The 26,580-nt window shown below is 64.1% G+C and overlaps 1 protein-coding gene across 10 annotated transcripts; it reads left to right on the forward strand.

The window, feature by feature from the left end:
- Nucleotides 1-2,262: 2,262 nt before the first annotated feature.
- GRIN1 (glutamate ionotropic receptor NMDA type subunit 1) lies at nucleotides 2,263-26,580 on the forward strand. 10 transcript variants are annotated; one of them, XM_045470357.1, is made up of 21 exons: nucleotides 2,263-2,942; nucleotides 5,461-5,595; nucleotides 8,155-8,331; nucleotides 10,436-10,498; nucleotides 11,250-11,350; nucleotides 15,478-15,599; nucleotides 15,675-15,849; nucleotides 17,130-17,274; nucleotides 17,372-17,455; nucleotides 19,402-19,543; nucleotides 19,628-19,755; nucleotides 20,027-20,191; nucleotides 20,267-20,385; nucleotides 20,518-20,630; nucleotides 20,706-20,854; nucleotides 20,955-21,112; nucleotides 21,330-21,491; nucleotides 21,654-21,763; nucleotides 21,870-22,015; nucleotides 23,278-23,388; nucleotides 25,309-25,544. In XM_045470357.1, exons 1-21 carry the CDS (start codon nucleotides 2,685-2,687, stop codon nucleotides 25,423-25,425), a joined length of 2,880 nt encoding a protein of 959 aa, XP_045326313.1. In that variant the 5' UTR covers nucleotides 2,263-2,684; the 3' UTR covers nucleotides 25,426-25,544. The 10 variants fall into 10 exon arrangements, with proteins under 10 accessions (XP_045326313.1, XP_045326316.1, XP_045326314.1 ...); XM_045470358.1 differs by lacking the exon at nucleotides 25,309-25,544 and adding an exon at nucleotides 25,677-26,580 and having other exon boundaries at nucleotides 2,564-2,942; XM_045470359.1 differs by lacking the exon at nucleotides 25,309-25,544 and adding an exon at nucleotides 24,257-24,341 and having other exon boundaries at nucleotides 2,564-2,942.

Raw genomic sequence — 26,580 nt, forward strand, 5'->3', positions numbered from 1 at the left:
CAGTTTCTGATCTGGCCAAAATCCTACGGAAGAACCCTGAGTGGTCTGCTTCGGTCTTGGGCCAACCCCTCGGCCCATCGACTGAGGCTCTAAGGAGGGCTGTGCGGTGACTGACAGCCGCTCGCGGGGAGGTGCCCGGAGTGGGGGAGGGGAGGAGCAGCTCCCTCCATAGGGCCTGCTGTGCCTCAAGCATCTCCCCTGGGGGAGGCCTGGGACAGACCCAGGCCTCCCTCTCCGCCCAGGCCGGTGGAAACACCCAGGCCCCTGAGTCCTCCCCACAGAATTTGATGAGGAGGATTCAGAGGCGCCAAAGTCCAGGCGGGTTCTTCCGTCACAGTGGGAGCAGTGCGAGGTCCAGGCCTTCTATGGCTGCACCACCAACCCCCTTGGAAAGGAAAGTGGGGGGCAGATCTCAGGAGGGACTCACTCATGGGAGGCGACCGAGGTCTGGTGGGCGGGCATAGCCTCCACCCCATCCCTGGACGTTTGGAATCTGTGCAAGAGGCTTGAGACAAAAGCTTCAGCGTTGGCAGCCCAGGGGAGGTGGCGATCTGCCGGTAATCTCACGCTCTAAAGGGAAAACATCAGCGCCGATTTGCAAGGTCTGACAATTTCCCTGACATAACCGTTTCCACCACAGCCAACTTGAAGCTCCCAGCTGCGTGAAAACTAGCTGGCAGGTTTCTGCGGGTTTAGAAACCTCCCCTCCAGGGCTGATGGGAGTTGCCCCAGCACCCGACTGGCAGATGGGGGTAGATGGGAGAGGCCGGGCTTTCTGGCTGCAGCCCCCTGCTGAATTCTTTCCTCCCTCAAGCATCCTGGAGCTGCCTGGGCCACACCGGAGCTGGCTGCCAGCCCCCATGCAACCACACAGCCTCCAAGCTCTGGTCTGCCACAGGCCACAGAAGTTTGGAGGCTTACCACAGACCCTGTGGAGGTGGGGCTAGCTCTGGGCCCCCAAGCATCCTCAGTATATCTTTCTGTGAGCCTGCTGTGTCCTTCCACTGTGGACCTCAGTCCCGGAACAGAGAGAGGTGTGGGCCTGCAGCAGGCTGTGGGAGGTTGGCCCCCCCCCCCCCAGCAATGATTCCCTGGCATTGAGAAAGAAGGGGGCGGAGACAGGGAGCATGCCAGGAGCCGAGCCCCTGCCTCAAAGAGCCAGAGATGTCCCTCGGTGTCCGTGTTTGGCTCTGGAGGGGTGGGGGGCAGCGTCAGCCTAGTGCCGAGGACTGCAGGGGACAGGGAGTGAGACCCTGAGGGAACAGCATGGCTTCTCCCCTGCCTGATGCTCAGAACAGCACTTAAGTGCAGGGACCGCCCTTACATTATCCCTACTGGGGGCTTTTGCAGTTGGGTTTGCAGAATCCTCAGTTGCTATTGGAAACAATGATGTCACTGGCAGGGGGCGGAGCTTGAGCCATCCTTTGCTTTAGGGAGGTGAAGCACTCTGGGGCGGGGGGTGGGGGGGAATAATTAGGATCATGAGGGCGAGAGGGACAAGGGAGGCTCTAGAAAGGGGCAGGAGGAGTGGGGGCCGGGAGTGTATTAGGAAAGGGGCTGGGGAAGAGTGGAAGCAAGGAATCTGGGATGTCTATCTTGGTACACACCTCACCAGAGCAAGTGCTTTCTGATGTCTAACCTTAGTCCCATCTGCTAAAATGCAACTCCCTCTGGCCTTGGCTTCTCCATAACTGATTTGGGTCCAGACCCCCAGACTCTCCTGGAAGATCCAGCTCTACATGGGGGCAGCCACCGTCACCCCCTTCTATTCTTACCAACTCTCTGGGGGGAACGCAAATCACATGGCCAGGCAGATGGAGTCTGTCCCCCATTTTTGAGCCTTTCGGAGAGGGGATCCTTACTGTCCCTCCACCAGAGGCATGGCTTAGGGCATCTCCACACCCCTAGGTCTCCAGCCAGGAGAGTCGGGCAGAAATATCGTTGACTATGGGTGAGAACTCGCGTGCGCGCGCGCGCGCGCGCACACACACACACACACACACACACACACACACACTGGCGGGACACATTCGGTCATGTTAAAAGACACACAAGGCTGCACGCAGTGACACGAACCCCTCTAACCTCCCCAAACTCTTCCTCCTTGCAGGTCTGAGACAGTCCAGGTCACTGTCCCGGCGACCCCTCCAAGCACACCCGCGCACACACGCATACTCGCGCACAGGCTCCCCCGCTCGCGTGCTCTGATAAATGCTCACACCAACGCAGGCGCACACTCTGGCGCGGGAGGCGCCCCTCCGTGTTGGGAAGCGGGGGCGGCGGGAGGGGTAGGAGACGTTGGCCCCACTCGCGGCTCCGCAGCTGCCGCAGTCGCCGCAGCGTCGGGACCAGCACCAGCGAAGCCCGCAGAGGAGCCGCGGCCGCGGCGTCCTCCCGGCGCCGGGCGCCTGGAGCAGCTCCGGGACGCGCTTCAGCACCGCGGCCAGCGCCAGCCGCTCGCGCGGAGCGAGGCACCCACGCGCGCCCAGCACAACGCCCGCCGGCCCGGGGCTCGGGTGCCCTCTTCCCTCCCGCAGACGCCCCAGGACTACGGCTCCGGGGGAAGACCTGGCGCCCCCAGCCCGCGAGATCGGGCGCGCGCAGGACGGCCGGGACACCCCGCTGGGGATGCGCCGAGGGCCCCGCATTCGCGCCGCCCAGAGCTAGGGCTCTGCCCGGAGCCCATGAGCACCATGCGCCTGCTGACACTCGCCCTGCTTTTCTCCTGCTCCTTTGCCCGTGCCGCCTGCGACCCCAAGATTGTCAACATCGGAGCCGTGCTGAGCACGCGAAAGCATGAGCAGATGTTCCGTGAGGCCGTGAACCAGGCCAATAAGCGGCATGGCTCCTGGAAGATTCAGCTCAACGCCACCTCGGTCACCCACAAGCCCAACGCCATCCAGATGGCCCTGTCGGTGTGCGAGGACCTCATCTCCAGCCAGGTGCCCACCACTCCCCGCCCCCCCCCCCCCCCCCCCGCCAGGGCTTCCACTGCGTTGCTCTTGCCCCTCCCCCACCGCCTCCCCACCATCTTCCCTCCTACTGTTCCAGTTTCATCCTAGCCTTCCCCAGCCCTCTTAAGAGACGACTCCTAAGTGAGCTGGCTCATTCTGGAGCAAGCTGGTCTCACTAGCAGCTGAACGCCACCTCCCCATCTTGCTCCCCTAAGCTGGTCACCTGCCACCCTGGTCGGTCCCCGCAAGGGTTTCAGGGCTCCAGATCCCGACCAGTGTGTGCAGACATGTGGCAAGCATCTCGTGGTTTGTTTCCTCACTGTGTCAGTGAGGGGGTGGGCATTCTGGGCTTATGGGCAGAGAAGCTGTCCCAGCCACAAGCGCGCGCTAGGCGCGGGTCTCGAAACAGGATGGGCCCCGGGGCCATCTTTGTCTCCGCTTTTAGACCTCCTTCCCTTCCTCCTCCCCCTCCCCCCATCCGTGGGTGTGCCTGAGATGGGAAACGGCCCAGGTGTCGAAGCAGGGTGTTCTGTGGGGTGGGAGTGGGGGCTGAGCGTGTGGGAGGTGTCAGGGCCCAGCATGGCGGCCGCCGACAGCCAGCGCTGCGGGGGAGGACATGGCTCCTGGGATTTCGCCTGTCAGAGCTGTCCGCCCCTGTGCCGTGCTGCCTGCTGAATTCCAATGAAAGCACGGGATCACTGCAATGCAGCCCTTTATGTAAGAGCCAGGACCGACACGGGGCCAAACGAGGCTCGTCCTTGCTCACCTGACAGACACACCACATCTGTGGACACGCACACTCACACATGCACGCATTTACACCCAGGTTTACGCACAGAGACGCACAGACTTACCTTAGCACACACTCACGCACATCAGCATCACACAGCCAATTTCACGTACTCACACACACTTGCCCACACACACGTGCACATCCGTGGACACGCACACTCATGTGCCACATACTGCCTGGCATACCCAGGTGTACGTGCAAACACATGTGCCCGCACACACGGGCTCAATCGTGCACACACACACAGTATACACATGGACATGTTGGGCCATAAATGTATACACAATGCACATCCCGCACACACTCGTGGGCACTGGCATGGCCAGAGACTCATCCAGACACGGACCGGGCACTTCTGGGTGCAGACTGGTGGGACGGCCTGGGACGGATAACCAGTCCTCACAGCTCCAACTGCAGACGGGACAGGGCTGAGCTTTGCTCAGAAATCTGCCCCCCCCCCCGCATACCTCATAAGCCACCCCACGCTCCCAGCCCCGAACACTAGAGACGACTGGGTGAAGCCTTTGTGGCTGGCAGCTTTGGTCACACGTCCCATCCGGGATGAGGGAGAGACATAAAGAGGTAGAGTTAGAGAGTCCAGGCAGGGCCCTTTCGGGGGCCCCTCCTCCAACTCACAGGACACAGTCTGTTCCCTCAGAGAACAGCCAGTGCCAAGAGCAAAGGTGACAGCAGCTGCCACTCACTGAGCGCGACCTATGGGCAAGTGCCACGCTAGCATGGCAGCCGTCGCCCCCACCAGATGGGTCCAGAGTCTGCCACCCCCACCCCATTTGCAGGAAAAGGGGCACCCCGTTGCTCAGAGAGTAGAAGGCAAAGTTGGGACAGAACAGGTCCTCCCCGTGAGGGTAGCGTGGAATCACCCAGACATCTGCTCCCCCCACCACCTCTCTGCTTTGCAGAGCTGAGCCACTGGCTTCAGACCTGCCCCCGGGGGCCTCGGTCTGGGCAGGAAAGCTGGGCTGGCCCCCCCCCCCAGCCCCTCCCTTCCCTTCCGTGAGGATGTGGTCAGCGCTCAAAATCAGCACTGGGTCTCCTCCAAACTAAGCGGGGCTCAGCCGGCCCCCGGAAGACACTGGCGAAAAGACGGAAGGTTCCAGGGGCTCCTTGCCTGGCTTCTCCAGACAAGGCTCAATGTGCAGCTTTAGGTGCAGCCTTCTGGAGCTCCTCCCAGTCTCCGAACTACGGGCTTTCGCACCCAGGAGGAGGGCCAGTGGGTGGCATGGGTGTGCCTGTCATCATGATGCGGGACCAGTCACTCTCCCCAGCCCACGCTCAAGGAGCTGCCACCACAAGAACAGTCCTTCCCCCTCCCTGTCAGGGTCTCACCACGCCCCCAGCACAGCCCCCCCCCCCCCCCCGCCCAGTGTGAGAGGATGAAGGGAGGCCCCGGCAGGGGAGGTGTGGGGAGGGGTCGGTCACCTCCCTCTGTGTTCTTGCTGCACCCTGCAGTCCGGCTCTGCCTCCGGCTCACCCCTGCGATTTGTTTCTCCTCTGAGGGTGGTTATAGGGTCCTGTCCCCTTGGCTGGGAGCGTGTCCCCTGGGGCTGTATGTGTGCACAGTCGGCGCCCCTGCCTGTCCCCACCCCCGGCCTGCTGAGTCAGCCTCTGCTGCTTCCCGGCAGCCAGCTCCAGTGCCGTGCCCACCCCGCCCTCACCCCCGACGTGCGCTGACCCTGTCCCCTGTGTCCACAGGTCTACGCCATCCTAGTTAGCCACCCACCTACCCCCAACGACCACTTCACTCCCACCCCCGTCTCCTACACAGCCGGCTTCTACCGCATCCCCGTCCTGGGGCTGACCACCCGTATGTCCATCTACTCAGACAAGGTAAGCCTGACCACTCGGTGGGGACCCAGCTGGCTCTGTTCCTGTGTTCAGACCCAGTGGCCGCCGGAGGCAGCTGCCCTGGGGAGGGGGAGGAGGCCGGGCGGGGCACAGACGTGCGCGGACCAGGGGCTCCGGGCTCAAGGAGCAGCAGGGTGATGCGTGAGCTCACGCGTTCAGGCATGTGCACACACTCGTACCCATACCCATAGCCCGAGACGCACACTCATCCACACGCATGCACGTACACACCAGCACAGACTCAGACTCACAGAGTCACGGGTACAAACAAAGCCACACGCTCGCTCGCGCCCACACGCACCAAGTTCATGTGCACACGAACACATTCCCACGGACACTTGTGTGCTCTGACACGCACACGCATATTACGCACGTTGACGTGCACAACCACATCATCACACACTTGCGTTTGCACTCACGCACACACTCACAGACACTCACGCTCCAGCACACAGACCGACCATCACAGGCACCCCCACGCACTCATACTCATGCACACGCACACGCACACGCCCACCCTGGCAGGTGTCCCACTGGCAGGTGGCAGGCACCAATAGCAAGCCCTTGGGCGCAGCAGAGGTCCCCGTGGGCCGGGAGAAGCCCTCCCCACCGCAGGGCATGGCTGAGAAGGATGTGGGCACGCGCGCAGGCTAACAGAGGAGGCGGCTTGCGTCAGGAGAGCCTGGCCTGGGGTCTGCAGGCCCAGGGCCGGGAGCAGCACCCGTCAGCAGCGCGTAGAGCCCTTGTGGTCCCCAGGAGGGGTGTGGGGGAGCCATCCGGTCCTGGAGTAGCAGCTGGAAAGGCCAGGAGGCCACTGGGGTGGTTTCCCATAGAGGTGGGGAACTTGTTTGAGGTCACACTGCTCTCCCACGGCGTCTGCTCGTGATTCCGGGAGGACTCATCAGCTGGGGGTGCCACTAGCCACCAAGAGGCTGGGAGGGCCCCACAGCCTGGCCCACATCCTCCTTCAGACCTTGGGCTTACCTGCAGACAGATCGGGAGGGGCCGGAGGAGGGGCCGTGTGGTGGGGGCTGCCCGGTCTCCCCATCCCCTCCAAGTTCGTCTTGCTGGGAGCCCACGATTCTAGATAAAGCCGCCTAAGGCACGAGGTCATCCCAGCCAGGGCCAGGGGTGTCTGGGGAGGTCAGGGATGTGTGTGTCCCGAGGCTCTGGGAGCCCTGGCACGCAGCCGAGGCACCCAAACTGTTCAGATGCGCTTGCCCTCAGCTGCAGAGAAGTGGGGGGTCCTTTCCTGGGCCCCCCAACCCTAGCTCTCTGGCGCCAGTCCTCTCATATGTAGAAGGAGGGAAAGCGGCCGACAGGCCACCTCACAGGCAGGGAGGAGACACCCTCTTCCAGGGCAGAACCCTAGCCCAGACCCAGATTGAGGCCCAGCTCCCTGGTCCAGTATGAGGTCCAACCAAATGACCGAACCTCACAAATCCAGCCTGGCCCCACTCACCATCCCGGCCCACTGCGAATCTGTGCCCAGCACTTGGACCACGAAGGCCTGGGTCAGAGTCAGTCCAGGACCCCAGCCATAACCCCCTTGTAGCCATGTTGTCTACAAGTGGATGAGGGACAGAGGCAGAGGGGCATTCTCACAGCCAGGTTCCAAAACATTGCCCCTCGGGTCACAACGAGGGAGCAGGTAAAAGACTAATCTGGACGTCTCAGAGGACCACAAGGTCACTGTGGGTCTGCGGGGTCACCAAAGGGGCTAACACAGAGGACCTGGGCCGAGGAGGGCTGCGCACATGCTGTGTCCTGCCACGCCCCTGGCTGGCTGCTAATATTTGCACACAGAGGGGCGCCTGGGGGGCTCAGTCCGTGAGCCTCTGACTCTTGATTTCGGCTCAGGTCATGATCTCACGGCTCATGGGTTCGAGCCCCACGCTGAGCTCTGCGCTGATGGTACAGAGCCTGCTTAGGATTCCTTCTCCATCTCTCTCTGCCCCCCGCCCCCTGCTCACTCTCGCGCGCTCTCTCCCTCTCAAAAATAAATACGTAAACTTAAAAAAAAATCTTCAAAAATACGCACACAGAGAAGTAAGGCAGGGTCAGCAACCAATAACCCCTGGACTTGAAGAGAAGAAATATTTAGCCCCAAATAAAGATTTCCTGACAAATACTACAGTTATGCAAATTTGGGAAGCTCCCCAAGTCAGTGGGAACTTTCTTGAGCCCAGGCTGTCTGGCAGGGGGTGGCTGGTCGCCTCAGGAACAATTCGACGGGGGCTGTTTCTGAGATTAGATGACTTGGGGGGGGGAGGGGGGAGGGAGGCAGCAGTGGGAGTAGGGTCCCCGCGTCTGGCAGGTGTCCCCCAATGGTGCGAGGGTAGGGGTAGGAGGAAGCAGGGTCTCCAGCGGCAGGAGGGCAGGCCGGCGGAGCGCCCCCCGCTGGCCGCGGGCTCAGGTCTCCGTCCCCGAGGCCCCTCAGCCCCCTCCGTGTCCCCGGGAGAGCGCCCCCCCCCCCCCCCCGCTGGCCGCGGGCCGAGGTCCCGTCCCCGAAGCCCCTCAGCCCCCTCCGTGTCCCCGCAGAGCATACACCTGAGCTTCCTTCGCACGGTGCCGCCCTACTCCCACCAGTCGAGCGTCTGGTTCGAGATGATGCGCGTCTACAGCTGGAACCACATCATCCTCCTGGTCAGCGACGACCACGAGGGCAGGGCCGCCCAGAAGCGCCTGGAGACGCTGCTGGAGGAGCGCGAGTCCAAGGTGAGGCCCGGGCCGCGGGCGGGAGGAGCAGGAGGAGCCGAGGCGCCGGAGGAGCGGGAGCAGGAGCCGGCGCGCTGCCTGCCGCTGTGTCTGTGGCCCGTGTGTGAACACCCTTTCTTTCCATCGTGCATGGTCAGCACCACTACGTCTGGCGAGCGCCCGCCCCAGCCTGTTCTCGGCTCATTTCACTCGCTTTGCCATTAGTCGAAATCTCCTTCGTGTCAGTCCCTGCGGGGCGAGGGCAGGACCACCTGGAGCTCCGCAAACACCCCACCCCGCCCCCCGCCCGCGGCCGGACCCTCGCAGCCCCGCCCCCCGCCCCACCGTCTACCCCCGCCCCCCCCCCCCCCAAGTTCCCCAGCCAGGCCCCGGCTCGGCCCCTCCCACTCCCCAACCCCAGCGGCCTCAGGGCCACAGCGGCCCCGGCGCCAGGCCCCTCCCTGAAGGACCCTGTACCCTCGCTGCTGTGACGCGCGTTCCGCGTCCGCAGGCCTCGCCTCCCCCCCCCCCCGCCCCCCACGCTGCCCGCCCCCTCTCAGCTGCCCATTGTCCTCACCAAAGCTCATCCACGACATCTGCCACCCGGACCCCTCAGCCTGGGCTCTGCCCCCTTCAGGCCTCCCCCTCCGCTCCCCTCCCCACTGAGCCCCTTGCGAGTCCCCTCCTCACCCCCACCCCGGGGCTGGGCTCTGGACCCCAACAAGAGACACTGGCCGACCAGCCCCAGCCTGGCGCCCACTCTGGGGCTGCAGAGAGAGCAGAGTGGCAATTTCTGGGGGTCCAGGTGACCCCCATCCCCACCCCCACTGCCAGCCTGAGGAGGCCCAGGGTCCCGCCTTCACCCAGCACAGAGCCCTGGGTGCTCAACACCCGTGCCACGGTCCCTAAGTCAGGACGAGGCCAAGCCGGGCAGAGAGGGAGGGAGGCCTAGGCTGGGGCGGGCCCTGGAGGCCAGACCAAGGGGGTGGCGGGAAACACGTTCGGCCTGTGGAGTCAGAGCTGGCTTCAACAAACTTAGCGCCAACCCCAGGCCCCTCGTAGGCCCCTGAAGGGAGTAGAGGGCACCGGCTGGGGTGGGCGGAGCCAGAGGGCAGACTTCAGAGGGTCCTGGGGGGGCCCTGCTGTGGGACACTGAGTCTGAGAGGGAGGGCTGACCACCAGCGTCGTGGGCCCCACCCCTCCCAAGACAGCATCCCCCAGCGCCTGGCAGGCCGGTCACCTCCTGGCGTGCCCACCTGTGGCCGCACACACTCACTCACACGCTCACCAGCCACGTCCCTGCACATCCACCCACGTGCACCCTTGGTCACAGGGACGTGCTAACATTCCCAAGACGGTCCCTTCACACCTCACGTCACCCACCACACGCTGAGACCACAGCTGGGCACACACATGGGCATGCAGCCCACGGGCACACTCACCCCCCCCCGGCTCACACACACGCACATGCTTGCACACACACGCACACATGCACACGCACACACATGCCAGGGCTCAGATGGCTCTGGCCCTCATTTCCCCACCGAAGAGCGTAGGTAGACTAACACTTTCACACAGATGCCCACAGGTGCTCGCCACCCCTGCGCGCGTGTGCGTGTGGGCCGACGGGTGTGCACACACCGGTCAGTGAGAACAGGCACCTGGGCCGCCAAGGGAGACAGAAGGGAGGACGCCACGGGCGGAGGGACAGAGGGGACAGGGCATGAGGGAGGGGCTGCCCACCCCCCCATTCAGGACCGACTGGGGCGGGGTGGGTACTGCTGGGGCCACACGGCAGGTGCATGGCAGGGGTCGGGAGGGCAGGCGGGACCCCAAAGGGACACGTTTGGTGTGGACACAGACAGGGCCTCCCTTTCTCCCAAGTATGACCGTGTCCGAGAGCACAGCTCCGTGGCCGGGAGCCCCGGTGGCCCCCGTGCCCCCTCGTCCCCAGCACCGCCCTGGCCCCCAGCCCCGCTCGGGCCTAGGTGTTTGCGAGCTCCAGGTACGTGCCCGTCTGCAGACGTGCCGAGGAGGTGGTGTGATTGCTTTAGCGCCGTCATTTTCAACCGTTTATAATCTTCTTCTGTGTCTGCATATTTTCTCTGTGCACATTATTCATCAGAGTAAAAAAAGGAACTATGAAAACCTCGACCAACTGTCCTATGACAACAAGCGTGGACCCAAGGTATATATGCATGGACGTGCACGCCGCCCACCGGCTAGGGGGCCCTGCTCCGGCGCCTCGGCCGCTAGGGCCGCCGTCGGCCCGGCCCTGCCGCGCCGCAGGCCCGAGCGGTGAGGAGAGTGAGCTCGTGAGGCAGGCAGCCGCAGGCAGGAGAGGGCAGGAGCGGGCCGCGAGGGTGTCCGCGGCCCGCCCACCGCGGCCCCGGCCTTGGCCTGCGCCGCCGAAAAGCAGGCGCGGCCCGCAGGAGGAGCCGCTCTCCGGGAAGTGCATGCGAATCTCTGGGACCCCCCCGGGTTTCCTCGTGGAGCCCAGGAGGGAGCCCGCCCGCCCAGCCGCCCGCCTGCCCCCGGTCCAGCCGCTCTCGCAGGGGGCCTGCGGGGTCAGGCCTGAGAGGATCTCCCGTGGTTTTGGAAAAGTCGGCCCCATCTCTGCTCCCGGTTGCCTTCCAAAACTCTTTTCTGTTTCCTGTCCGCTGCACGCGTCCTTCTGAGTCTCAGCCCACTTCAGCTTGCATGCTCAGTGCAAAAGTGAGGACAGGAGAGCGAGCAGGCTGAAGAAGGGACAGCGAGCGAGGCCGGGCCAGGCCAGCAGGAGCCAGGCAGGCAGGTGCACAGTGCAGGAGGCGGGCGCAGGCCGGGGCAGCCCGAGCCACGCCGCCTCTGGGTTCCTAGCAGCTGCGGCCCGACTCTCGCCCCTGAGGCGCTGTGTCCCCGGCCGCAGCCGTCCGCTGACACTGTCGCTTACACCGCAGGCTGAGAAGGTGCTGCAGTTCGACCCGGGGACCAAGAACGTGACGGCGCTGCTGATGGAGGCACGCGAGCTGGAGGCCCGGGTCATCATCCTCTCTGCCAGGTGAGGCTGGGCCGGGCCCCTCCCTCCACCTCACCCAGGGCTGCCCCTGGGCCACGGGCACTGTGGGGCCAAAGTGGAGTTTCAGCTTCCGAAATGCCATCGCCAGGGAGACCCCCGCCGCCCTCCCCCCCCCCCCCGCTCCCGTGTACACAGCTGGTGCCCTGGCAGATGCCACGCCCTCCACGTGTCCATCCCAACTCCTTCCCGTCGCCTGCCGCCGCTCGCTGCGAGCTGGACGACGGATCAGCCCCTGCCTTTAGGAAGGCAAACCCGGCCCGAGGTGATAGACGTGTCACAGGACTCTGGGAATTGGGCGCAGGGAGAAGGCCCAGGGAAGTGGGAAGTGACACGTGTGCAGGTGAGCCCAGGCGAGAAGGCCACAGCGGGGAGAGAGCCGGAGTCCTAGGACGGGAAGACTGCAATGGTCAGAGTGGGCAGCACGGAGAAGGGAACCAGTTAGGGACCTGTGAACACCAGGCCGCCGCCGGACAGGGCCTGACCCACACCTCGACTTTGGAAATGAGCCCCTAGGGAACCTCTCCCTGTCTGTAAATGGCTAGGATCCCCTGGGAAGGGAGAGGGCAGGCCACCCGGAGCAGGAAAAGGAAGAGCCCCGCTCCACGGAACAGCCAGGAGGGCCTGGGTGGGCACGGCCCCCCGGCCACCCCTTCCTAGAAGCACTGCCAGGCTCCAACAGAGCGGGGGACCAACGGGGGTCACCTCACCCAGAGAAGCATTCCCCACATGCTGCTCTCCGGCAGACCACAGACAGACAGACAGACAGACAGACAGCAATACCCCGAGGCTCAGGACAGGTGTCCGTTGTGCATTCAGTCAGCAAATCTCTGACACAGAGCCGGGCGCCCCACCTCGAGGTGCAGGAGCAAAGTGGGGCCAATCAAGGCTCCTTGGGCTGGAAGGCAGGAAGCCCTCACTCACCGCTCACCCACGTCACGGGCCACTTGCCAAGCCAACCATCCGACCCTGGGCGCTTGGGGAGGAGAAAGGTTTGAGGGCTTGTCCGGACAAGGTCAGGGGGCTGCACGGTCCCTCCCAGAACAAGCCCCTCCAGGAAGGTGCCGCCAGATCCTCTGATTGGTTCTATTCCCCCTCACCCATCATAGGGCTTGAGACAGACTCCGTGGGTGCGGTGGGGTGAAGGGTGGGTGGGTGGGCCAGTGGACGGTCAGCTGGCAGCCAGAAGGCCCCTTCCCCCGGGACAGAGCAACTTGAGGAACTCATTATGCCAGAACATAGATGTTCAACCGTTGGGCGCTTTTACAAAGGATGAGGTCACGTCAGACTAGACCCGTCCAGCCCACACACTGCGATCAGAGTGGCCACCGGGACGCAGGCCAGAAAGCCACAGGTAAAACCGACCCACGCAATCCCACCACACCCGGGTCCCAGCAGAGGGGTGGGTGCTTTCTGGTCGGTTTTCGCCTGGTCAGCGAGATCCCACACCACACCCTGAAGCCCCCTGAGCTCGGGCTGGGAGGGGTCACCCTGTGTCACCAGCCCCCAGGGTCAAGGAGGGGTTTGGCAGATGTGAGTCCAACAAAAAGGCCAGCCCGGGGAAGGGTACGTGGTCACATCAGACAGTTGCACACACACCACACACACAGGGGCACGTGCACGAGTACGCGAGCACACACCGTATAACGCCACACGTACACACCCATCATCTGCACACGCACACCTCAGCAAACGGGTGCACACAGGCACATGGCATATTCACGCCAGTCACACACATACACATATACACACACGTTCACACACTCACCTGCACAAATACCACGTACGCGGCACACACAGCACGTACCGAGCACACACACGCCACATGCACACACGTCGCGCACGTGCTGTATAGACACGTGCACGCCATGTACGCACTCACAAGCTTGCACGCTCACACCCACACATCCATACACAGTGCACACACACGTACCTTACACGTATGCACGCAAGCCATTCACACGCACAGACACCGTATGTGCGCATACAGGCTCACCACACTTATGTGCAGACATATGCACACCTGCACACAGGTGCGTGCACCCCACACATGCACGTACTCCACACCCGCGTGCACAGCGCACACGTGTTCCTGCGTGCGTACGCACACACACCCCACACGCACACACGCTGCCGACAAAGGCACAGCACTCGTATCGACCACACAGCCACCAACACCCCCTCTTGAATTCCTGTGAGGCCCCCGCCTGGACTGCTAAGACTGCAACAGACCCCTCCGCTCACATACGGGGCTCCTTGGAGCAGAGCCGCCCCAGTCCCACGACAGAGGGTAGCCCGGCCCCCAGCACTCCCAGCTCCCCAGGAGCGGCACCTACAGGCCTTCCTGACCCTGGGACCTCCCCCCACACCCTGGCTCCTCCTTCTTGAGGGCTGTTGAGAGCACTTTGCAGAGAGACCTCATTAAGCCAGTCTTCATTTCTGGGCCATTTCCTACGGAGGGCGGAGAAGTCGTTCCTCAGACTTCTCATTCCTATCTTCTGGAGATGGTCCCTTCTGGGGCCGATCACTTCCCTCAAACAGTTTTGATGGATCGATCAGGATTTTACGCACAACTTTTTACTGGCGATACCGACGTTCACAGATACGAGCACAGGCGTGTGCTCGTTCCGCTAAGTCAAAAGTCACAGACCTGCGCTGTGTCAGGCAGATGAGCTTCTCTGCCAGGTTTTGTGAGCACCACTGACAGGGGGCACGGGTGCCCCTCCACACACAGTGCCGGGCTTTCCGGGTCATCTTGGCTCGATATCCTCCTTTGGCCTCGGGTACGGGGCTGCCTGGAGTACCTCTGTTTGCGCTGCTTATGTCTGAGTAGCATGTCACGTAGAGCAAACACTGAAGGTCTTGGCTCATTCTTGAGAAAATCGAGGGCAGACCCCTTAGGGAGCCTCGGGCCACCCGGGTTTCCAGAGTCAGCCATTGTGAAAATAAGCCAACGCTCCATCCGTCCAGCCTCTCTGTGCCCCAGTGCCCACGTGTTAGAGAGGCAAAGTGCCAGGTGTGGTCTAGGCCTGTGTGGGGCCAGGTCCAGTCCGGCAGAGAAGCAAGGGGTGGTTCCGCACTCCCCCGCCCCGTGGCCCCCATGGCCCTACCGGGCCCAGGATCCTCGTCCTGACCAGGAGACCCCTAGGGGATCGGGTGCACAGGGGCTCGCCTGTAAGGACATCCCGAGAGCTCAGGACCACCTGCACTGTCCCCCGTGACGGCCCGGTTCTAGGCGGCAGGACACAAAGCATAACGGGTGCAGCAGCTACGGCCCCCTCCAGCAGCTTCCGCTGCAGCGCTAGGGGCAGTTCCCAGACGCTGGGTCCCACCGACATCTGACCCGCCTGGAGAGTCCCCAGCCCCTCGTCTCGCATGTGTGGACTTGGAGAACCAGAATGTGCGCGGCCTATCCAGGAGGTCACAGGAGCATGGGCCCTGGGGTGACTGTCCAGACGCACGCCCGGGTCTGCCATCGCCGTCACCGGTGTGCTTTGGGTGCCTTGGTTTCCCCTCCTGACACAGGGATAGTACTGATGTCCGCCTCGTAGGGATACCGTGAGAATTAAGTAAGAGAGTCCGTGTAACGCGCTCAGAGCAGTGCCTGGTACCGTGAGCAAGTAAGCAATCAACAATGATCCGTCACCATCTGGGGCGCCGTGACCCTGCTCACCAAGGGGGGAGGGCCAGCAAGAGAGGCCTGGGAAGCTCTGGGGGTCTGGGCCCCGTCACCCCATCCCCACCCTCCACCCGTCACCTCTGCTGTCGGGGTGTGTGTGTGGGGGGGGGTGTTCTCCTGGTCCAGGTGCGGGCTGGCGATGCAGGCTGGGACCGGTCACCTGTGTAGGGTCAGTGGGCCCAGCTAGGGGGGTACCGGGGACTGTCCGCTCTGCAACATCACTGGACCCAGGAAGGGCTGGAGGTGGGGGGGTGCCGGGCCTGTCACCTCTGCAGTGTCTCCAGGCCTCTTTCCAGGGGAGGGAGGGGCTGGGGGGCGGGGCCAGGGCCACACTCCAGAGGAGGACCTGTGAACCCGGAGCACCCACAGGCACAGGTCCGGTGGGGAAGGGCCGGAGGGTTGGCCGGGCCCGTCACCCCCCTCTGCCCCACAGCGAGGACGACGCCGCCACCGTGTACCGCGCAGCCGCGATGCTGAACATGACAGGCTCCGGGTATGTGTGGCTGGTGGGGGAGCGAGAGATCTCGGGGAACGCCCTGCGCTACGCCCCGGACGGTGAGTGCTGGACCTCTCTGGGTCCCGGTGGGCAGGGGCCCCCCACGGACACTAAGCCCACCCCACTCGCCCCAGGCATCATCGGACTGCAGCTCATCAATGGCAAGAACGAGTCGGCCCACATCAGTGACGCCGTCGGTGTGGTGGCCCAGGCGGTGCACGAACTCCTGGAGAAGGAGAACATCACCGACCCACCTCGGGGCTGCGTGGGCAACACCAACATCTGGAAGACAGGGCCGCTCTTCAAGAGGTGGGCGGGGATTGCCTTCAAGAGGTGGGCGGGGACTCTCCTCAAGAGGTGGGCGGGGACTCTTCTAGAGGTGGGGGCAGGATTCCCTTCTGGAGGAGGGGCGGGACTCTCTTCTAGAGGAGGGTGGGACTCTCATCAAGAGGGCGGGCGGGACTGTCGTCTAGAGGTGGCTGGGGTCTCTTCAAGAGGAGGGTGGGACTCTTCTGGAGGAGGGGCAGGTCTCTCTTCTAGAGGTGGGGGGGGCGGGATTGTCTTCTAGAGGTGGGCGGGACTCTATTCTGGAGGTGGGTGAGGCCTCTCAGAAGATGACAGTGGTCGCTCCTCAGCAGGTGGTCGGACATCCTACACGTACAGGCATCTCCCGGACGCCCCCCCCGGCCCCCCATCTCTCTTCCACCACCACCTCCAGCTCCACTGTGATAATCATCTGTCCCATTTCCAACAGTGACATTAATGTCTCAAATGTCACTGAAATCGTGGCTGCCTCCACTGCTCCTGACCCCGAGACCCACCCCAGCTCCCCAGGGTAGCCGACAGCCGTTGGGAGGAGGCTCCTGCTGCAGATGGGGACAGGGGGCTTCCAAGTACCGAGAACATCAGACAAGGAGCCCCCTGAGGACGGAACCTAAGCCTGTAGAGAGCCAGGGCTGGCCAGATGTCCAAGTGGATGGACATGGTGGGGCAGGAGTTACTTCACAGCAGCCTGGACACTAGGCCACTCAGCCTATCACCAGACCCCCTCCACCCCACTAAGTAGCAGACGCGGAATCGCATGTGCAGAACCACAGTTATGGCGCCCACACCAGGAGCACACACACAACGGCGGGCTCGTGCAGCAGACGGGCACAGACTCGGCGAGGCACGTGGCACGCACTCATGCGTAGGGATGCATCCACACAAGGGCCACGTGTGTTCACGTGTATGGCTCGTGGGCACGCTGCGCGTGCACGTACAACAGGACAGCACATCGGCCCTACTTCCCTTGTTGGTGAGCAGGTTACTGCTCCCTCCCGGGGCAAGGACAGCTGCTGGGAGGCTCGAGTGTCCCAAAGCGCAGAAAGCCCTCGAATGGGGCGTGGGCTCGGGAGTTGCTGGGCTACCACGGCGGTGCTCTCCGTCTGGTGCCGGCAGGCAGGCACACCGCCCGACTCCCAGCACGAGGCTCTGGTTCCTGCTAACCTCTCCTTGTTGGCACTGAGGCAGAGGAAGGGGCTGGGGATGCTCAGAAGGCCGGGGAGAGGGAACGTGTCCGGTAAGTGTGCTCACACCGCCCTCCCCAGGGTGCTGATGTCCTCCAAGTACGCAGACGGGGTGACAGGCCGTGTGGAGTTCAACGAGGACGGGGACCGGAAGTTCGCCAACTACAGCATCATGAACCTGCAGAACCGCAAGCTGGTGCAAGTGGGCATCTACAACGGCACCCACGTAGGTGGGGGTCATGAGGGGGTGGGGGCTGGGGCCTTAGGGTCCTGGGGCCAAGACCCCTGCGTGGCCACCCTCCATCTCATACTCCCACCCCCAGGTCATCCCCAACGACAGGAAGATCATCTGGCCAGGTGGAGAGACAGAGAAGCCCCGAGGGTACCAGATGTCCACCAGGCTGAAGGTGGGGGCCTACCGCCCTGTGCCAGCATCCACACCCAGACACTCCATCCAGCTCCGCGGGCCCACAGGAGGGGACAGTGAGGCCAGTGCAAAGGACCGAAGCAAGTGGGGAATGGACCGGCGCCCGGCTGCCACAGCCCACACCTGGTGACACAGAGCAAGCAGGGAGAGCAGGTGGAGGGAGGAGAGGCAGCTGCCGGGCCCCGTCCCGCGGGCTCTCTCCAGAGCGTCTCTGGATCCAAATGCACTTCAGTCAGGAAGCCGTGTGGGATGGGACTCTCCCGGGGATGAGCTGCTAGGGGACGGAGGGACAGACAGAGGTTGTTCTGTGGACTCGAGCTCCTGCGCTCATCGCCCCTCTGGGGGACCCTAGCCACCCCACCCCCAGTCTTCACAGCCTCTCACCATGACTGAGTCAAACCGTCCTTTCACCCCTGCCCCCTCCCCCCCCCCCCGCAAAGCATTCTCCATGGCAGGCTGTTCCCTCCTTGACCCTCCTGCTGGGGCCTCTGGGAGACCCTCCTGGCTGGCCTTTCCCCTCACAACTCCTCTTCCTTGCTCCTTTGGGCTCATCCCTGGGCCCCTATGTCCTCCTCGGCACTCTCGTGAGAGCCCCTCCTGTTACCGGCCCACAGCAGCACTGGGCCAGAATCTTAGATCACCAAAGGCAGAGATCCTAAGTGCCGTGGGCCCAGTGAACCTTCTCCCGGCACGCCCAGGTCCTCAAATGTCTCTTGACCTAGTCTCCTTTCTGAGGCCACCCCCTAGGGCCTCTCACCCAGACCCATGCCAGCACCCGCCCGCAGGTCACCATCCTTCATGACAGGCAGAGTGGGCTTTTCCAAAGCCAACCCGGCTCCTTGTAGTTCGATACCTTGTGTTGGAAAGTGAAAGTAAGAGCCAAAACACTGCTGGCCAGATGGTCCAGATGGTCCCATCCAGGCTGCCAGATTCAGATGGCTTTTTCAACTTATTATTTTTTTTTTTTGGTCTCACCGATTTTTTTAAACGTGCAAACATACATTGCTTGTATAATAGAAAAACGTGATGAAAGTTTACACAGCTCCTGCAGGGGCTCCCAATCCCCCAGGGGAAAAGTCAAAATGCTGCCCTTACAGCTGAGGCTCTGGCCAGCCCGCCCTGCAGACCCACCGTCCCCCATGTGCCGGGAGAGAATCCTTCTCAAACTGATCCCTGCTCACTCCGCAGGCTCAACCTGTTGCGTTTGGCTCAGCCCCCCGTGTCCTGTATCTGTCCCCCTCATCCCCTAGGCTATGAGTCCCTGGAATATAAGAAGAGAGAACCCCAGCATAAGCCTCAAGTATCCCCTTGGGCTGAGAGGCAAGCTACGGGAGAGAGGACAGCATTGGCAAGGGAAAGAGGAAGGCAGGACAGATAGATGATCAGATAGCCATTGCTGAAGAGGCTGAAGGCCAGGAGAGGCCAGGTGGTCAGACAAGGGTGATCCCCGCGGGTCCCAGGTCCTGTGCAGGCTCAGAGTGGATGTCAGACACGCCCCTGTCCTCATGGTGGGTGGTGGCAGGCAGGGTGCATGCTCTGGGCCGGGACAGGGAGTTTCTCATCCCTGAGAGATCAGAGAAGGTGCTGGGCACACTGGCCATTCCAGCAGGCTCCTCTGATGGAAGGAGTGATGTGTAAGCCGAGATCCCCAAGCCAAGTGGCCAAGAGGAGGGCACACTGTTTCAGGAGGCCATGTGTCTACTGAATGCTGAGGAGTCTGGGGACCCTCCTGAGGGCAACGGCCAGACGTTGTTGATGGTGGCCGGGGAAGATGTGGATTGGCCCCCTGAGGCTGAGCAGAAGGGAAGCGGCCGGAGTGGGGGGACACCAGGGGCTTGGAGGGAGTGCAGGGGAGTCTGGGCGCTGAGGGTGGATGGTCCAGGCTGGGTCTCTCCCCATCCCCCCCCCCACCCCCACCCCCCCCAGATTGTGACGATCCACCAGGAGCCTTTCGTGTACGTCAAGCCCACGCTGAGCGATGGCACATGCAAGGAGGAGTTCACGGTCAATGGGGACCCGGTGAAGAAGGTGATCTGCACAGGACCCAATGACACGTCACCGGGCAGCCGTGAGTGCCAGACGGGCGTGGGGCGCGGGCGCGGAGCGGAGTAGCCAGGAGCTCGGTGGTTACCGCCCCTGTCCACCTCCCCAGCACGCCACACAGTGCCTCAGTGCTGCTATGGCTTCTGCATTGACCTGCTCATCAAGTTGGCGCGGACCATGAACTTCACTTATGAGGTGCACCTGGTGGCCGATGGCAAGTTTGGCACTCAAGAGCGGGTACGCGTGGATTGCTGGGAGCCACGAGGGACGGGACCGGGTGGACCGAGTCTTACCAGGGACAGGGACGGGGTGGGCGGGGCCTGAGCGGGTGTGGGCGGGGCCTGCGGACCGGGCGGGACCGGGCGTGGGCGGGGCCTGCGGGCAAGGCGGGGCCTGCAGACTGGGGCCGGGTCTGGAGCGGGTGACCCGAGAGCTGAGCCCAGGCGGGAGCCGGCGGCTGGAGTGGGACGGACGGTGTCCGCGCACCCACCGGAGCACCGCCGCGCAGGTGAACAACAGCAATAAGAAGGAGTGGAACGGGATGATGGGCGAGTTGCTCAGCGGGCAGGCGGACATGATCGTGGCGCCCCTGACCATCAACAATGAGCGTGCACAGTACATCGAGTTCTCCAAGCCCTTCAAGTACCAGGGCCTGACCATTCTGGTCAAGAAGGTGGGCAGGGCCCGGCGCGGCTGGGGCGGGGTCCGAGGTGAGGTCGGGCGGCGCTGACGGCCCATGCACCTGCAGGAGATCCCCCGAAGCACGCTGGACTCGTTCATGCAGCCCTTCCAGAGCACACTGTGGCTGCTGGTGGGGCTATCGGTGCACGTGGTGGCGGTGATGTTGTACCTGCTGGACCGCTTCAGGTGAGCGCGGCCCGAGGGCCTGACGCCTCCACCTGCGGGGGCGGGGGAGGGGGGGGGGCGGGCGGAGCCCGGCGAGGGGCGGGGCAGGGCTGCCCTTCCAGCCCTCTCCCGCCGGCCCTCTGCTCCCCGCAGCCCCTTCGGCCGGTTCAAGGTGAACAGTGAAGAGGAGGAGGAGGACGCGCTGACCCTGTCTTCGGCCATGTGGTTCTCCTGGGGTGTCCTGCTCAACTCGGGTATCGGGGAAGGTGAGGCCACGTCCCGGCCGCCTCCCGCTCCGCCCCTTCCCGCCCGCCGGGGAGCTGACCGGCCTCTGCCCGCAGGCGCCCCCCGAAGCTTCTCAGCGCGCATCCTGGGCATGGTGTGGGCCGGCTTCGCCATGATCATCGTGGCCTCCTACACCGCCAACCTGGCGGCCTTCCTGGTGCTGGACCGGCCCGAGGAGCGCATCACCGGCATCAACGACCCGCGGGTGAGGCTTAGCCGCTGCGGGCGGCCGGCGTGAGGTCGGCGGGTCTCTGCCTCGGGCGGAGCCCGGGAGCAGCCGCGAGCCCTGCCCTCTGACCCGGCAGCTGCGGAATCCCTCGGACAAGTTCATCTACGCGACTGTGAAGCAGAGCTCGGTGGACATCTACTTCCGGCGGCAGGTGGAGCTGAGCACCATGTACCGACACATGGAGAAGCACAACTATGAGAGCGCGGCCGAGGCCATCCAAGCCGTGCGCGACAAGTGAGGGGGGGACGGGGCGTGCGGGACACGCGAGGGGGCGGACGGGGGAGGGGCATCCACCCCCACAGGAAGAGTGTCCGTCCAGGCTGGACGGGAACCACGGGACGGAGATAGAGGTGAGGAATCGGGTCGGGCAGGACGAAGGCGTACCAGGGGCAGGGGCGAGGGCAGACCGGTTGTTGTGCCGCGCGCCCATGACCCCCGCTCCTGCCCGCAGCAAGCTTCATGCCTTCATCTGGGACTCCGCGGTGCTGGAGTTTGAGGCCTCGCAGAAGTGCGACCTAGTGACCACTGGCGAGCTGTTCTTCCGCTCAGGCTTCGGCATCGGCATGCGCAAGGACAGCCCCTGGAAGCAGAACGTCTCCCTGTCCATCCTCAAGTGAGTCGGCCTCCCCCGCCGCCCGCGGTCCTGCACCTTTCTCCGAGAGCCTCCCACCGGAGGCGGTCCCGTCCCCAGAGCCCGACCCCGCCGCCGCCGCGGCACACAGACACCGCCCACCGCGGGCCCCGCCCACTCCGGGCCCCGCCCTCCCTCCCCCAGGTCCCACGAGAACGGCTTCATGGAAGACCTGGACAAGACGTGGGTGCGGTACCAGGAGTGTGACTCGCGCAGCAACGCCCCTGCTACCCTTACCTTCGAGAACATGGCAGGTGGGTGTCCCCATCGCCCTCCGTCCCCCTGCGCACACTGGCGGGGTTCTCCAAGGGGCCTGCAGGCCGGCAGCCAACAGCTAAGGCCCTGGGTCCTGGCCCACAGGGGTCTTCATGCTGGTGGCTGGGGGCATTGTGGCCGGCATCTTCCTGATCTTCATTGAGATCGCCTACAAGCGACACAAGGACGCTCGCCGGAAGCAGATGCAGCTAGCCTTTGCCGCGGTGAACGTGTGGAGAAAGAACTTGCAGGTAGGACAGGCACTCTCCGAGGCCTGGTGCCCACGGCCCGGCCTGGCCCCGGCCCTCCTCCATTCCCGCAGGCCGAAGCACTGGCTCTGGCCCCCCGGGAGCCCATGTGGGCAGGACCGGAGCTAGGAGCCACAGCCAGGGGCAGCGCTGCTGGGGGCCACCTGCGGGTGGCCGCCCCCTGCAAAGCCCGGCTCCAAGCCTCCGCCTGGCCCCTCTGTCTCCAGAGTCGCCCACCGGCGCCCATTCCATAGGAAGGCAAACTGAGGCAGGGTAAGACAGGGACCCACCTGGGTGTAGCACGTGAGTCCAAGACATTCTGCCCTCGCCGCCCCACGCCTCCCCTCGGCACCCTCCAGGGACCCCCTTCCCTGCTGCCCTGCTGTGTCCTGTGCTCCATAACTCCAGCCTGAATGGGGCGAGTTGGCCCTGCCTGGCACTCCAGGCCGTGTCTGTGGGAACTTGCTGCCAGCTGGAAACAGGCGGCACACGGGGCAGCCACGGCCCACCTGGAATAGGGCAGGTAGTGGGGCCTGTGCAGGCCTGCGGGCTCACGCCCCAGGGTCCTTTCTGGCTTGCTTCTTCTCTTCTCTTTCTCTGGGCGATTCCCCAGAGCCTGTGTCCTGGGATGAATTTGATGTTCAGAGAGGGAGGGCCAGGTCCGGGGCGGGGGAGGGGGAGGATGGGTTGCTGGAGCCCCCACACCTCTCATCTGCCCACTCTTGCTCTTGGGACCTGGTCACTGCTCTCACTAGCTGGCACAGGGCCATCCTGGCCATCAGACCCCAGGCCAGGGTCTGGAAGCCACCTCCATCTATCTATCTCTCCAGTTCATCTCGCCACCTGCCTTCGGCCCCTCGGCCCCTTCCTGAATCTTGGCGTGCCCCCTCAGGGGACAGAATCGCTGGCAGGGCCCGAGGGGTGACTCCTCCGGTGCTTGGGGGACCCTTCTCCTCGGGACACCTGTAATCCAGGGCCACCCAGGAGCCAGGGAGCCAGGCAGACGTCCCAGGAAGAGAGCCAGACGGGACCCCCCCCCCCTCCCAAGTCCAGCCCCAGCACGAGCAAGGTCAGGCCCAAGACCGGGCAGGAGCAGAGGCCGCCTGCACATGTTCGGCTGTTGGTGCGTCTGTCCAGCACAGGGAGGCAGGCAGGAGCGAGGGCCTGAGCGGCGGCCAGGCTGGGCAGCAGCCCCCGAGAAGCAGGCGAGGGCAGGTGTGGCCGCCACCCTTAGCCGTCTAATCACTTATACATATTCATTTTAGGATAGAAAGAGTGGTAGAGCAGAGCCCGACCCTAAAAAGAAAGCCACATTTAGGGCTATCACCTCCACCCTGGCTTCCAGCTTCAAGAGACGTAGGTCCTCCAAAGACACGGTAAGGGGAAGAACGCCCAGTCCCACGTCTCCGACTCTTATCTCGCCCCGCCCCCGTGTCTGTGTCCCGTGCATCAGGCGTGCCCTCTCCCTCACCATCCCATCCACCCCACCTCTGACCGCTGTGGCCCTTCTGCCCTCATCTCTATTTGCCCAGCACACGAGGTCTTCACTCTCTGACTCTCTAGACCTTTCTTGGTCCTTTCTCCCACTGGCCCTCACTGGGCCCTCTTTCCCCATGTGTCTCTGCGTTGGTCTGCCCCCCATGCCATGACGCCATGCGCCATCTTGAAGCTGTGTCATGTTGTTGGTCAGCCGGTCAGCCTCACCGACTCGGGGCTGCGCCCAGGGCCCCGGGAGCCCGGCGCCAATCTGTCCCGGACTCCTCACTGTCAGGAGGCCACACCACCTCTCTGTTACGTCCGTTTCTCCAGCCTCTCCCAGAGCGGCCCACTGCCCTCTTTCCCCCCCCCCCCCTTGCGACATCCATGGAGGGGTGGCTGTGATGTCCCATCCGCCCGTCTGTCTGGCCGCCAGCCCCACCACGCAGACACCTGTCTCACGTGTCTCACCAGAGCCATGCCTGTTGCACCCTTTCCATGTGGTCTCTGTGTGGGCCGGGGCTGGGGGCCGGGCCTGGCTCTGTCTGGGTGGACGGCTGGGGCCTGGAGTTGGAACAGGCCCCCAGCCACAGGGGACTGTCAGGCGGGGACTGGGTGGCAGCAGAGGGGGTGGAACCCACCCCAGGCTGAGCTGTGGCCTACAGAGCCGGAGTCACTGAGGCTCCCAGACAGAGGCCCAGGAAGGAGAGGCGTCCGTGGAGAGGACCAGCGCCTCAGCTCCTGATCCTCCAGCTCCTCTCCCCACAGGGCCACGTCAGAGCAGGCCTCCTAACTTGGGCAGTTTGTCGCTGCACCAGATGCGCACACTTGGAATAAAAGCCCCTAAAATGGACCCAGCCTTGCTAGAGGCACCCCGGTCTGAGGTGGGGAGGGGGCCGCCCAGAGTTAGCACTGCCCTTGGCCTCCCTGCAGTCCAGGGGCAGCTTGGCCCGCAGAAGCTCATGCTTCAAGGTGGATATGGGATTTACACTCCCCCACACACGGTCCACTGGAAGGGGGGCACATCTCCAGGGCACAGACAGGGCTTGTACAGAGTAATCGGGAGTCCAGGGTAAAGCCATCAGGGTGCCCCAAGAGCGGCCCATGAGACCTGGGCCGCTCTGCTTCCCAGGAGGGGCTCAGCACTGGCAGCGGGTGGAGACTGAGGGTCGGGGAGCTGGGAGCCCAAAAGTGTGCAGAGCTTGAGCCAGTGGCCCTTGCCAAGGGGTTCAAGGAGAAACCTAAGACCAGAGAGGAGGGGTGGTGGGCAGGCCTGGAGACAAGGTATCCTCACAGACAGCACTTTTAGGGAGGAGCACAAAAGCTACACAGGGAACTTTCTGAGGGCCTCCTTGAGCACCCCCCCCCCCCAACCAATACTCCTGCCCAAAGAACACACACATGCCCTTAGCCTGTCCAGGTGTAGCTCAGAGACCTTCGAGGTGCCTTTCTGGGGACACACTCCCAACAGACTCTGCCTGAGCCTCTGTGGACACCAGGGACCATCCTCCAGGCCAGCCCTGACGCCATGTGGCATCTGGGGCTGGGGCTCTGCCCTGTAGGGGTGACTGGGGGTACTGCCACCTGGAGGGGCTGGGCGGGGGAGGGCAGCCCAGTTCCCCCGTTACGGGCTGGGCGCCTGCTTGGAGGGAGGCCTGGGTGGGGGGCTCTGTTGGGAGGGGTGGGGTCGGTCCGGCTGCTAAGATCCTCTGCCCCTGTCCTGTGGCCGGTCCGGGCCAGGGCAGCACTGGGCGCTCAGGGCTGGGGTCCCTGGCGGCCGGCGGGGCCAGCGGGTATTGATTGTTGGTTCTTATTTATAGAGCACCGGGGGTGGACGCGGCGCTTTGCAAAACCAAAAAGACACAGTGCTGCCGCGACGCGCTATTGAGAGGGAGGAGGGCCAGCTGCAGATGTGTGCCCGTCATAGGGAGAGCTGAGACGCCCTGCCCGCCCTCCTCTGCCCCCCTCCCCCGCAGACAGACAGACAGATGGACGGGACAGCGGCCCGGCCCACGCAGAGTCCCGGAGCACGACGGGGTCAGGGGGAGGAGCGCCCCCCAGCCTCCCCCAGGCCGCGCCCGCCCGCCCGCCGGTCGGCCGGCTGGCCGGTCCACCCGTCCCGGCCCTGCGCGTGCCCCCGAGCATGGGGGCTAACGGGCTGCCTTGTCTGTGTATTTCTATTTTGCAGCAGTATCATCCCACTGATATCACGGGCACGCTCAACCTCTCAGATCCCTCGGTCAGCACCGTGGTGTGAGGCCCCCGGAGGCGCCCACCTGCCCAGTTAGCCCGGCCAAGGACACTGATGGGTCCTGCTGCTCGGGAAGGCCTGAGGGAAGCCCACCCGCCCAAGACTGCCCACCCTGGGCCTCCCGTCTGTCTGTCCGCCCTGCTGCCTGGCGGGCAGCCCCTGCTGGACCGAGGCTCGGACCAGAGCGGCTGAGGACAGGCCAGAGCTGAGCTGGCTGGGCAGGGCCACAGGGCACTCCGGCAGAGGCAGGGCCCTGGGGTCTCTAAGCAGTGGGGAGAGGGGCTAACCTGGCCAGAGGGGCTTGGAGCAGAGACTGAAGCCCCATCCTTCTCCAGCCACTACCAGAGCCACAGTGGGGGTGCGAGGCCCCAACTGGCTGGGCCACCCCCTCCTCCAGCGCCTGCTCCTGGCAGCCTCAGCTCCACCCCTCTTTTCTGACCCATTTCCCTTCTCTGCTTGACCCTAGCCATCCAGCTGGCCCTGCCCGTCCCCCAGTGGCAGACTCTGACCCTCAGCTGGCAGCTGCCTCCTAGGAGCGCGCTGGGGTTCCCCCACTGCCTCCGACCTTCTCCAATCCCCACGAGGGCTGGGCCAGCTATTCGCGTCCTCCAGCCCGCAGCCCAAGATAGGCTCCCCGCCCCCGCCAACCACCACACTGGCTCGGGACTGTCCTCAGCCCTGCCCGCCAACCTGTACAGGCCCAGCCCTTCCCGTGTCGAGCGCGTGCCTTCCCCATGCGGCCCGTGCGCAGCCGCGCGCTGCCCCTCCGCCCGGGGGCCCGGCGCGCGCCGCCCCCTGACCCGGTGTGTGCAGTGGTGATGTCTAAAGGAATGTCACGGAA

Source organism: Leopardus geoffroyi, chromosome D4, assembly GCF_018350155.1.
Source record: "Leopardus geoffroyi isolate Oge1 chromosome D4, O.geoffroyi_Oge1_pat1.0, whole genome shotgun sequence".
NCBI lineage: Eukaryota > Metazoa > Chordata > Mammalia > Carnivora > Felidae > Leopardus > Leopardus geoffroyi.